The sequence below is a fragment of the Mandrillus leucophaeus genome, unplaced genomic scaffold (assembly GCF_000951045.1).
Source record: "Mandrillus leucophaeus isolate KB7577 unplaced genomic scaffold, Mleu.le_1.0 Scaffold160, whole genome shotgun sequence".
Taxonomy (NCBI): Eukaryota; Metazoa; Chordata; class Mammalia; order Primates; family Cercopithecidae; genus Mandrillus; species Mandrillus leucophaeus.
Genome location: NW_012101588.1, coordinates 679,397 through 693,125, shown reverse-complemented (window position 1 = coordinate 693,125; position 13,729 = coordinate 679,397). Strand labels below are relative to the sequence as shown.

The window sequence follows — 13,729 nt, the reverse complement described above, 5'->3', positions numbered from 1 at the left end:
CCTTCCCCAACCGTTCGGCGCCCCTTGTGCCGTGCAGCGGCGGCTGGCGCTATGCCCAGGCCCACTCCACCATCATCAGCGAGGTAAGGGTGCCCTGGCCCTTTGGAAGCCGGCGGGAGAGGACGATGCTGGCTCGCAGGCGGACACGCCTCGTGTGAGACGCTGGCCGCCAGGGGAGGTCGGTGGAGACGGGACCGGTCGGCTGCCTCTGGGGACAGGCAGGATTCAGCGCACCCTTGGAAGTGCCGCGTCGTAAATGCTGGGAAAAAAGCCTTTTGTTACTTGCCTGAGCCCGTGAGTTAGTGCACAGGTAGTTTGGTTTCGAGTGTGAACAAAAACTTTCATCGAAGCCGAGTTCTAGACGCCTGGCGCACGCCTGCTCAAGAAGGCAAAGATCCAGCACCGCGTCATCTTTGAGATGTGCGGGCTCCGTCATTGGAAATTACGGTTTGGCGCGCGATTGGGAACGTCAGTCTCTGGGGCGAGCGACCTTGGCAGATCCGAATTCGCTTGTGGTCTCCAGGGGCAAAGGAAAGGGGGAACCAACGTTTGAAGGCAGCGGCAGCTTTTTCCAGTTGCCCAGATGGTTACCCAAAATGCAAGGGGACAAAGGTCGAGGTTTTCCCGGGGAATAGTTTTGGTAAAATTGCTTTCGGGCAAAGAGCAACATCTGAGAGACGTTGGGAAAACTGAAGTACTGCATACATTTTAGTTTTTTTCTGGTGGTACATTGCAGGAACACAGCGGGAGGGCCACAGCCTTCCAACGCAAATCCCCAACCCATTTACAGGCGGAAGTTGCTGCGGGAGTGGGGAGGGGTGGGCGGGGGCGATCCCCACATTTTGGGCAGTCAGTGCATTTGGAAGTTAGGGGAGCTTCCTTCACCCTTGGCCTCAGTAATCTGTTTCTACATCCTTGCTGAAATGGAAGATTGCCTCTCTGCGAGGTCCATATATAGAGCAGAGTTACTTTGTAAATAATCAGAACTCAGAAACGGCCTCAATTGAGCATGGGTTGCAGGGATGAGCCGTTGTATTGAGCTTTGTCTACAATCACAGCTTAAGTTAATTTAAAAAAAATGATTGAATGTGATCAGGTACATTAGGGGAAAAAAAAGGTTTGTCCTTTTTTGTGATAAACTTTTAAAAATGGCCTACTTGAAGAGTGGGGAAAACACTGGATTAGGAGGTAGGAGTGCCCTTTCTGCCGCTGTTGCTGTTGGTCTGGTGAGCTTATCTCACTGCAGTTGGGAGTGCCGGTGCTTGCAATTGTGCATGTTTTATAACACCATGTGCTGGTGTGTTAGCATAGTGGATGGCTCTATGCTAAGTGCTCCAGGGATAAAACCCCTGGCGGGACAGCCAAGCGATGTATATATGTGTTTGGGATCTTTCTCTAATGTCATGTACTGGTGTGTTAGCACAGTGGATGGCTCTATGCTAAGTGCTCCAGGGATAAAACTGCCTGGCAGGACGGCCAGGCAATGTGTATGTGTGTTCGGGGTGTTTCTATAATGCTATACACAGGTGTGTTAGCACACTGAGTGGCTCTATGCTGAGTTATCTCAGGATAAAACCCTCTAGCAGGACAACCAGGCAATACATGTGTGTTTGGGATCTTTAATTTCTACTTAATCCATGGTAAGGCTGGGGACTACTTTATAATCGGTGATGGTCTTGTTAGGGATTTCACAGTCGAAAGGACAGGGCATGGACTTGGGTGAGAGAGAGCGTTATCTCTGCGAGTCACGTCTGTTAGGTGGCTCCTTCCACTCCACTCAGCAGTGCTGCCTAGTGCTTACTTCCCAAGTGAACCAGAAGACCCACATGGAGGGCAGACAGCCGATTTTTGAAGACATTTAAAGGTGAAGAATAAAATGAGCCTCAAAAAGTGCTCAAGTGAGGTTTGCATGAGTGAGCATGATCCATGGACATCAAAGCAGACAGACATAAAAATCTGTAATTTAATGCTCCCACAGATACTTTGGAAGCATTCTGGGGTTGCAGGGTTACTAGCATTCTGGGGTTACAATAAGGTAATTTTATGAAGATCAGTGGCTCCTAAAATGCGGTGTGCAGTGATGGAGGGTCAGGGGCTGGCTCAGTCTCCAGCTGGCTGTATGGCTTGGGTGAGTTACTCGCCCTCTCTGAGCTTTTTTCATCTGTAAAATTAGCCATTGGATTCAGCCCTTTACCATGCCCCAAATATCATCAGGGTCACCACCTGGTTACTGTTTGGTGGGCCCAGAACAATGATTTTAAAATCTTTAAGAAAGTAAAATGATATTAGGAATATGCCCCTTAAAACCTCAAACAAGTTTTTGAAATATATTGGAGAGATTCTGTTTTTTGTTTTGTTTTGTTTTGAGACAGAGTCTCACTCTGTCTCCCAGGCTAGAGTGCAGTGGCTCACTGCAAAGCTATGCCTCCTACGTTCACTCCATTCTCCTGCCTCAGCCTCCTGAGTAGCTGGGACTACAGGCAGCCGCCACCATGCCCGGTTAATTTTTTGTATTTTTAGTAGAGATGGGTTTTCACCATGTTGGCCAGGATGGTATCAATCTCCTGACCTCATGATCTGCCCGCCTCAGCCTCCCAAAGTGCTGGGATTACAGGTGTGAGGCACCGCGCCTGGCCTCTTTTTTAAATCCCAAATAGTTTTGTGCTTCTTTCAGTTTGTTTTTCATGTTTGGATTCTTAAGAGGAAAACCCCCACCTGTTCATAAAGTTCAACTATCCAAAACAAGTCAGCCATTCTCTGAATTCTGTGTAGCTAATTTGCTGTCTTTGGTTCGACTAATTTTTTTCTTTCAAATTCTGTCTGATGAAAGGAACTGTAGTTACATCTTCCGCTAACATTATGTATCCAGTGTATTTTTATAAACTTGAAGGCTAATATATAAATCATGCAAAGGGGTGAATTGGGAGAGTTTACCAAGTGGGCGGGATGACCAGACTCCAGAATGCCTCCATAGAGCTATAATACTTCATCCATGCACCATGGTGGGAGAGGAATCATTGTCCTGGCTTTATAGAAGAGAAACCTGAGGACCTTCCAGGGTCCCACGCCATTTATGTAGCCAAAATGGATTCAAATCCGGGGGCCTTGAGTGTAAGTCAGTCCACTTTCCTCCATAAAGTGGTCAAAATCCTTCAAACAAGTCAATGAAACATGGTACTCAGATCTCTCACTGTTTATAACCTGCAGAAACCTTGTTGAAATTTTGTATTTATTTTCTTACTATCAGGGTCCTCCAATGGGCTATTTTGTTTCATTTTATGGTGTCAGGATCCACAATCAGCCAGACTGGCGGAAGGGAAGGCTGTGCTTTCATTTGGTGGGAATGGTTCTCTAGCCTCCTGAGGTGCAAGTTGCAAAATGGTCATTTAAATCTCATACACCCTCTTCGCATCTTACAACTTGAGATAGTTCTAAGACACTAAGTCAGAAATCAATGCCAAGTGCACAGCTCTTTATGGCCGACTCCCTATTTGTGTCTTCCGCTCAAGGCAAGGCAGTGGATTTATCACCTACATTGAACTTCCTCAATGGAGACTTTTCTAATGTCTGAATCTCGGTCTTATCTCGTTGTCAGATATTGGGCAGAATAAAATACGATGTAATGCAGAGAAGTGAGTCTGACCCCCTGTCCCAAATATTTCAATTCACTGCCCAGGGAGTATCTTCAAGATTGATGTTAGGATTTTTCAATGCTTGCTAATATGCCATGGATGAAAAAAAAGAGCTTCTCCCTAGGCTATCACTCAGAGCAGGGCTTCAGAACACCTTTAAAAATAGACTGAATCACATTCATTTTTCCTTTTCAGATCATTTTGACTTGGAATCACTGTTTCCCTTCCAGATGACCTGGCTGAATCTGTAAAAACTGAATCCATTGTTTGTTTTTATTAGAAGAGTATGTCTTTCCCATACTTTCTGAAACATCAACAATTCAACAAAAATTGTATTTTATGTTGACCCTTGTCCCTCAAAGTACCTAGTCCTTTCTGCTGATGACAACAAAAGTGTTTTAATAGTGTAATAGGCTTTTTAAATTTTGTTTTTTATTTATTTTTATTTTTATTTTTTGACAAAGTCTCGCTGTGTCACCCAGGCTGGAGTGCAGTGGCGCAATCTCGACTCACTGCAACCTTGCCTCCCGGGTTCAAGCAATTCTCCTGCCTCAGCCTCCCGAGTAGCTGGGATTACAGGTGTCCGCCACCACGCCTGGCTAATTTTTGTATTTTTAGTAGAGACAGGATTTCACCATATTGGCCAGGCTGGTCTAGAACTCCCGACCTCAGGCGATCTGCCCGCCTCGGCCTCCCAAAGTGCTGGGATTACAGGCATGAGCCACTGCACTTGGCCTAATAGTTTATTTTCAAATGGAATGAAAGCAGGACTCGAGTGAACGAGTGAACAGCCACCCCACTAGGTGTCTGATTCTTGGTCTAGGCGGCAGAATGGCCAAACAGATTCATGCAGCAATGCTTTCTGGACCTCAGAACAAGGAAAATATTTAAAATAAAGATCTTTATTATGAGAGTATGCAAGCGTATCTCCCGCTCCTCTCTGGCAGCTGATATTTTAAATTATCAACAGCAGTTCAGCTGAAGTTTATTTAGCATTTGTTATATTGTAGGCACTGGGCTAGGCTGGGGATAGAAAGATACATGAGTCTTTCTCCAAACAGTGTGGAGCTTGGCAGGGAAAATTGCAGAGATAATGTGATGACAGTGGCTGTGGGTGCGGTAAAGGGTACCACCCTCTGATGGGACAGAGGAGTGAACTGGGGCAGAAAGTACATTGACCTTAACCTCAGCCTCAGAGTACAAGGAGGAGTCCAAGAGGAAAATATGAGGAAAAGATGTTCCATTCTCACACCCTCTCATCTTCATTATTTCCTCTGCACCCATTTATTTTGTGCCTTCAGGGGCAGTGGTTGGGTGCGCATTCTTGGGTCGCACATACAGGGTTTGGAATCAAAACCTGAGGGTTGGAGTTCAGGAATTTTCCTTTTTCACAAACATCTAGGGCCCTTTCAGATGGTCCATGGACCACACAGAGAGACGAGCTGGGTGTTTCTTTAATGAGGAGCATGACGAGAATATAATGACTGGGAGAGAAAAGGCAGTTCCACCAAGCACACCCTGGAGACTCTCGGAGGGGAACATTATCCCTTTATCCTCAGATAGGTGTCCCAAATCTTATCAGGTGAAGTGCTGCTGTTTATTTTCAGAAAGCTTTGAGTTCTCCAGGGATGGGCAACTGATAATAAAATCCTGGGATTCATTGGGGAGCGGGGAAGCCCACAGCTGAACCACATTTTCTGGGAATCTTGGTAAACCTCAGAAAGGAGCTTTGGGCAGAGGTAGGGGACTCCAACAGATGTTGCAGAGACATCTGTACTTTTGGACCCACGGGTTATTTTTGGCATTGGCATCTTAGTAGAGTGGAAAAAATACACATGTCCTTTGGTCTCAGATAAATCTTGTCCTAAATCCCAGCTCCTCTATTTATTAACTTGAAGGGCAAGTCAACTGAGCATCTGCCTAAGCCTCAGTTTCCTCAGCACTAGAACGGGCGCAAGAATGCCAGCCTTAGCAATGGGCTTGAAATATGCATGCAAAGTGCCTGCCATTGTGCCTGGTCATAGGTTGTGCTCAGTACGGTTGGTTCCTGTGAACACATAAAGACCCTTAAGCCAGGTGGGAGTCAGGAGGGAGGGAAGGAACAGGCTGTGGGCCAGATTTGACCCTGGAGCTGTAAGTTTGCTGATCCCTGGTCTAGCATAATAAATCACTGATAAATTTGCCTTAAATATAAATAGTCAAACCCTTGGCCAGGTGTGGTGGTTCATGCCTGTAATCCCAGGAGTCTGAGGCCAGCCTAGGTCACATAGTGAGACTCCATCTATACAAAGATATTTTAAAAATTAAAAAAAAAATTAGCCGAGTGTGGTGATGCATGCCTGTAGTCCTATCTACTCAGGAGGTTGAACCCAGGAAGTTGACCTGTGCCACTGTACTCCAGCCTGGGTGACAGAGGAAGACCCTGTCTCTGAAAAATAAAATAAAATATCTCGGACACTAATTTGCTCTAGAGGCTGAGAATACCAATACTTTCTCACTGGACCCCACAGATAGGTCATATTTCCCAGCTTCCCTTGAAGTTAGAGAGGCCACATGTCTGAGGCTTGGTCAACAATGTTGGGGAAGTGAATGTGGAACTGCTAGGCCTGGAGCCAGAGCGACCTTTCTCCTGCAGTCCCTAGAGGATGCTGGAGTTCTCACATGGAAGGATATGGGTTCCTGGAAGCATGCAAGGAGGGCGGGAGCCCCATACCTCCCCTCCCCACCAATTCATCTGCACAGGAATATGGGATTGCAAATAAGAAATAAGCTTCATTGCGTTACACAACTGAAACGTGGGAGATTGCTTGTTGCAGCCTTACTGTTAGGCTGTTCTGACTCATACAGCATTTTAGTGTGCTTTCTGGTAGGGCACAAGTCACAAGGCTGCAGGCACCTGATAAAATGGCATGCAGGCTGGTGCCTCTAAGAGCATCCTCCCCTGGGTCTGGTACACAAGGTCTCCGTGCCTCCAACCCGTGTCTCCGCCTATAGAGGCTTTTCCCTCTCTGGGCACCCGGGGCTCCCACTCTCCAGGAGATCACCCTGGGACAGGTGCCACAGCTGTCCTCCCCTTGGGCTCTTGTGTGCACTATTTCCTTTCCTTTCCTCAAAATACCTGTCTTTCCTCGGTCGGGTGTGGTGGCTCACACCTGTAATCCCAGCACTTTGGGAGGCAGAGGCAGGCAGATCACGAGGTCAGGAGATCGAGACCATCCTGGCTAACACCGTGAAACCCTGTCTCTACTAAAAAAATACGAAAACAATTAGTGGGGCGTGGTGGCAGGTGGCTGCAGTACCAGCTACTGGGGAGGCTGAGGCAGGAGAATGGCGTGAACCCGGGAGGCAGAGCTTGCAATGAGCCAAGATGGCGCCACTACACTCCAGCCTGGGTGACAGAGTGAGACTGTGTCTCAAAAAACAAAACAAAACAAAACAACAAACAAACAAAAAAACCCTGTCTTTCCTCATGAGGCTGTTCCATTTTGTACCTTTACACACACGTATTCCAGAAACACCTGCCCCACTGCTACCTCCACCCAGGGCTGGGCTGGGCTTCCTTTCTCTGTCTAGCTGCCTTTGCTGTACTCATCTTGTGCACATGGCCTCATCAGACTCTGGGGCACTGGAGGGCCGGCACTCTGTCCTCTGAGCCTAATGCAGTGTTTGGCAAATATTTGTGATTAAATTAATGAATGAATGAGAAAGGGATTCCTTGGCACATGTAATGCTTTTTATGATCATGGCTAGGCCAACCCTGGAACTGGCTTTCAGAGATTAACCCAGGCCCTCTACCAATGGTGTTGCTTCCTGCTGACCTCTAACGCCAATTCCTTGCGTCATCCTCAGCCTTGCATCCACGAGGTGTGATCAGTCACAGGGTGAACAGTCATCGCAGCCATGGCCCCCCACAGACCTCTGGAGCAGGGGAAAACAGGCCTCCACTTCACTCGAGTCCTATCTGCTCATGGAGTCTGTGTCCGCAGAATCTTAATGTAGGGGATGTGACCTGGAACATGAAAGGAACAGGAAGGAATAGAACTGCTGGCTCTTTGGGGCCATAATTTTAATGTGCTGACGTCCATTGTGCCGAAGAGACTTTTCCCAGCTGTCCTGGCACCGCAGAGTAGTCTGTGTCATCAGCCGAGCCTGCTCCAGGGCAGCTGGGCACAGGTGCAAGGCCCAGTGCAGCGAGGAGCACTGAGGGGCCTGGGCTGAGCAGCTCCCAGGGCGCAGCGCTGCCCACTTCATGGCTATGGAGTGGGGAGCAAACACCACCTACCTTCCAAAACAGAATAAAACCTTTCCAACATTCTGCCCCAGTTTTTCCCCCCTCTTAGACCATAACCAAGAAAGGAAGTTTATTTATATTCTGTGAGGAAAAAGCAAAGTTTTAATGGTCTTTAGTGTAGCTTTTTAAAGTGATAAATGACTGTTGAGCTTGTCAAATGATGGCTAATACTGTTTTATCTGGGTGAGGTCAGTAACAACTTTTTAAGGGTTACCATGCTCTTACTTCTCTTTGTGTTGGTAATTAAACAAATGACTCTGTGGCTAGTACTTGTGTGATAATAGAGAAAATTAGTGAGGGGTGAAGTGTAGGGGCTTAGAAGAAGGTGAATAAATAAATGTGATTTACACAATTCTGGGGCAGGCATCCATCCCCCCTTCCTTAACATCTACTCTGGATCCTAGTGCCCTGTAGAGTCCAAGGAGGGGACTTGTCCTTGGCTGTGAGCATGGTGGAAACCACTGGACAGAACAAGGATAGGCACAAGCCTGGACCTGAGAAACAAAAGCACCTACTCTGCTTTCAAACTCAGTTCTGGGAGGGCAGGTGACCTCTCTCATAGGATCGCTATAGGGCACCAGCAATGGAAATAACCAAGTGATAAGCAAGTCTTTCCACGTTAACAGAGACCACTGGCCCCAACATGCCAAAGTGTCTCAGAGGCCTTTCCCAGTTGCTGCGTCTGCCCAGCATACGCACAGGATGGCTCTGATTTCATGGCACTTCTGCCAACGGGAAGCTTTGGGCAACCGACAGCACAGAATGAAAGACAACATGCGTGTTTCCAGGCTAGTGAAGAGGGACGTCGTAAGCTGATGCTTCTGAGACAGAAACCGAAGGGACAAGGTGCCAGGAGCTCCTGTACTAAGAACTGTTGGTAGCACATTTGTGGGGATTAAGTGGTTGTGGTGAAAACAACCTGCACATGTAATATTGATGATGTTTTAAAAAGCAATCACTGCAAATATCCGTTGAGAAACCAATGCCTTTAATTGTTCACAAATGAGTATTTTAATGCAAATACCCACAGAGAAGTTGCCTGGATAGTTAAAAACATTAACTATTCAAGGTAGAGGAGAAAATTAGATTGAAGCTAATTCAGATTAATTTGGCATCAACTTTAAAAAAATCAAATAAATAAATGTCCAAGTTATTCGGGTGGAAGAAGGTGTTCCAGGAACCTTTCCCGCAGAGGTTCTTGATCTTCCTGTGTGGCAGTTAGTGGGAAATTGTGTGACACATTTATCACATCTTTTGTCAGCCCCTGGCATCCTTGTAAGATTGCTACAATTCCCTATCCAGTCTGTATCTAATAGAGCATACACAATAATTTTTATTTTAAATCCGACCAAGTAGAATACATTGTAAAACCAAATAAAATTGTCTTTCTATGTATCAACTCCAGAGATCATTAGATAATAACAATTTATTGTTGCAAAGTTTTGTGAAAAAATGATCAAATTTTAGATCCAAACTGGTTTAGTGTAGTGTATTGCTAAGGCAAATAGGTGGCTAAGAATGTAGACTTCCTAGTTTTGTGGATATAAGCAAATGGCTGAATTTGAGGGTTTCTGAGCTCTGGACTAGCCCAGTCCTGAGATTTCCCTGGTTTTAGTGGGGATACGTATGTCAATAAGGCATTCAAAGTGCTTGTCCTGTCGTCTGAGATACGTAAGTAGCTGGTGATGATCATAGATGCTGACAACAGATACTGAGGAAGTTGACTCAGAGAGGCAGCTTGGGCTTGGAAATTTGGGCAGATGGCAAGCCCCTAGGGCTGAGGGAAGTAGGCTTTAGGCAGGGCACCAAGATTCCAACACTAAGGACGTGGCCAGGGTCCACTCTCAGGAGCTGGTATAAACTGGAGCTTAGTAATGAAAACTAGGGAAAGGCCCAGGGTAGAAGTCAGAGCTACCTGATTTGGCAAGATTTCTCAAGCCCCCATGGATTCAGTGGTGATATAGAGTGAACAATCCCCCCATCCAGGTGGCTCTGGGGACTAATGAGAAACATGCAGGAACTGCTGAGCATGTGGAAGGTTCTGGGCACGTGCCAGTCCCCTCCTTCTTGCTCTTTGTCACTCACTGTAGTGCCCAAGTCCTCCCCTTGCCTGGTCTGGTCTGGGGTTGCTGGACGTAGACTTGCTCAGAAACCCACACTTCTTTCCAATTGCAGTCTGAGCAGAGGAACGCTGGGACAGAGCCCTGGACTTTCCTAAAACCAGGAAATCCCAGGACAGGACTAGATCAGAGCTCAGTAGGGGCTGAAGACTCAACTGTGGGACTGCGGGACTTGAACTCCATCCCATGTTTTCTCATGAGCCTGGAAATCCTTCAATAAATATGGACAACAAAAGGTGCCCCAAAGGTGCCTTATGGTGGTTAGAAAGGCACCCATCTGGCTCATGCCTATGTTCTAGTTGGGTCAATAAGACAAATTTGCCTTAGGTTGTTGGTGGGCAGTTGCAATGGTGCTATAGGCAATGAAAACATCAGATCACAGTTTGCTTGTGTTGCTACGAGAATCTGACCTCAAAGAAAATACTCCCCCAAGCCAAATCCAAATCTATGAAATGAAGACACAGCAGTTATGATGGGGCAGTAATTATGAATGCTGAGCTTCAGGTTAGGGTTGAGGTAAATTTGGACTAAAGTGCTTTATATATTGAGCATTCCAATTCTCATAATATTGAATAGACACTAAAACTTAATTCACGAAAGTAGTTTAATATCCAATGGGAACAAAACGCCATGTTATAATATACTCCATTTATGCTTACAGTTATCAATACTCATTTCCTGCTTAGAAACTTGTTTTCTTCCTTAATTATCAGAAAACATAGTACATTTAATAATCAATCATACTAAATTTAAAATTAGGGAAAGAGAGCTTATGGTGTTCAGCAAAAAGAGATATATCAAAAAAAGATATCTTAGCATCTGGATTTTTTTGGCCAAAAGGAGACCCTGCAGTTTCATTAATGGTCTACATCAAACAGGTTATGTTATGAAGCAATAGAAAGCTGTAATTAAATCTAGCTTTATGGATTTGATACATCACAAAAGCAGGAGATAAAAGCAACAGCAACAGAAAATTGGTGACAGGGTTGAAATCCAACCTTGTTCAAGAAGCAGTCACAATGGAAGCTGTTGACCTATATTCTATATACTGTACATTTCAACAGGTAGTCTATGTTTGAACAGTGATTTTCTTTATATGTGAAGATTTTCGGTAAAGAACTGTAATAACATTTGTAAACAGAGTCTAAGAAAGATCAATTATGACTCCTTTTTTGGATTTCACATTGGTACAGCATGACCTTTAACTCATTATCTTATTACAACTATTAGATGAATAGTAAAAATATTATTTCCTATACTTTTCAAGTATTTATAATCATAGTATTCTTTTTATAATAGTTTTCAATTCTTATTTGATAGCATACTATACAATTATTTTTCCTTACTAAATTTTCATAGACAGTTCACTTAAATGATTTTTCTTTCTTTAAACCATACAACCTGTCAAAGTATAAAAGATACATACAAGCAGCTGGGCGCAGTGGCTCATGCCCATAATCCCAGCACTTTGGGAGGCCGAAATGGGTGGATCACCTGAGGTCAGGAGTTTGAGACCAGCCTGGACAACATGGTGAAACCCTGTCTCTACTAAAAATACAAAAATTAGTCAGCCGTGGTGGCAGGCTCCTGTAATCCCAGCTACTCAGGAGGCTGAGGCAGGAGAATCGCTTGAACCGAGGAGGTGGAGGTTGCAGTAAGCTGAAACCACACCATTGCACTCCAGCCTGAGCAACAAGAGCAAGACTCCGTCTTAAAAAAAAGATACATACAAGCTACAAATTATTTGAATTACTCTATATTGATCTCCCTTTTCATTCTCTCAGTCTCTTTTTATTAAACCTCTTTCCCTTAAGAACATAAACAAATAACAACTACTAGAAAAGCTTCAAAGTCCAGCATTAGTCAAATTGGAGCACTCTCCTGACCCAGAAAACATCATCCAAAAAAGTCCATTTCAAGGCCACCTTTCCTAAACCAGTCTCAGGAAGGTCCATGCTCTATTTCCCTTTGCAAAAGCATTTAAGTTAATGCTGATATAAGATTTGTATTTATTAACTCCCCCTCCCCCAAAATGTAGTCTTTTTACCTTAACCTATTATTGACTTGGTGACAAAATACAGGGTGATCATGGAGCTGGGATCCATGTTCCTATTTGTCGTCAGTTAAAGGAAAGAAGAGGCAAAGGGAGTTATTCTAACATTTATACAGAAGAATGAAGGCCCAGAAGCAGGTAAATCATTCTAAAAGAAGGGGTAGGGAGTAAGAGGAGGGCTTCCTCTACCAGAAATTAAAGTGAAATTCTAAGCCAAACTAATCAGTACAGCATGGTATTGGAACAAGAACAAACAAGTGGACCAATGGACAGATCAGAGCACTCAGAAACTGACTTCACCCAGGGGGACATCATATACAGTAAGGATGGCCCCATAACTCCATGACGAGAGGATGGATTGTTGGCTAACTGGTGTTGAGAAAAGTAATGACTCATCAGAAATGGAGAATAATCAATCCACCTATCCCCACGTACAAAAGTGGACTCGAAGTGGGCTGAAGACTTAAATGTCAAAGTAAATGGTAATATTAATGAAGGAACATACAGAGAAACATGACAAGGTCAGGGAAAGACTTTTAAAGAAAAGTATAAGCCAAAAATGGATTATCTAGATTATGTCAGATTTCTGTCTCATGACAGATACCATTAGCAGAATTAATTGGATGATGACAATGATACTGAGTACAGCCATATTACTCTAATCAGGGTCATTATGGAAGTTATACAATGCATATCAAAGGCTTCAATAATATTCACTGTGTGCTCAACACTGCTATAGACACTTGACATATGTTCAACTCAATCCTACCCACTTGATGAGGCATGTGCCATTTTCGTAGATATTTTTTAGAGGAGGAAGATACAGAGAGATTAGATAACTTGTCCAGAATCTGGAGCTGCAGGATAGGAGAGTTGGAAAAGAAATTGCAATGTCTGAACCAACAAGTAATTAACTGACATCTCTAGAACAGAAAAAGAAGTTCTGTAAATCAACAAATAAAAGATAGCAAGTCTTGCAGAGGAATCAACAAAGGATAGAGATAGTTTTCATGAGAGGAAACTTCTCGAAAAGACCACTAAGCACATGAAGAAATGCGTGTGTCTAGGGAGTTTTCCCTTTCTAATACTAGGTCAGCTTCTGTCTGGTAACTTGAGAGTACAATGAAACATCATTTCAAGTGACCTGTGGCATACACTTGTGCCTCGCAGGCTAAATACATCCTAAGTGTGCTAACACTGCAGATACTTTGATCCCCTTAGGACAGTTGACTCAAGCCTTCCCAGGAGCTGTTTACCTGTGGGTGTCACCTGGCTGCAAAACGGGGATGAACAATGCACAGATTTCAGGGGTCACCCAGGGATGCTGCGACCCCAGAACACGTCACATGGAAGATGCGTCTCAGTTTCCATCTGAAAAACCTAGTATTAATCCGGTAATTCAATTACCAAATTTAGTAGTTGCATTCCCCAGATTTTCTTTTGGATAATCCACAGTTTGTAGGATGCTTTTATGTGTTCTCAGGTTCAGAATTTCAGGGATTGCTTCTGTCTTCAAGGAGCACATCAGCTTCCTGGTTAGGAAGAGAAGGTAGCAGATGTGTCTAAAACCCTCTGCGGGACTCTGCTCTGGCGGCTTTTGCTTTTCTTCCTTCTTTTTTTTTTTTTTTTTTTT

General features: G+C 44.5%; 1 protein-coding gene across 1 annotated transcript in view; it reads left to right on the top strand.

Annotated features, from left to right (window-relative positions):
- The window catches only part of SLC22A3 (solute carrier family 22 (organic cation transporter), member 3), a 165,113-nt gene that overhangs the window by 52,296 nt on the left and 99,088 nt on the right, over positions 1-13,729 (top strand). Inside the window, exon 4 of the mRNA XM_011975970.1 lies at positions 6-83. Coding sequence (XP_011831360.1) covers positions 6-83 — 78 coding nt within the window. The remainder of the gene's footprint in view (positions 1-5; positions 84-13,729) is intronic.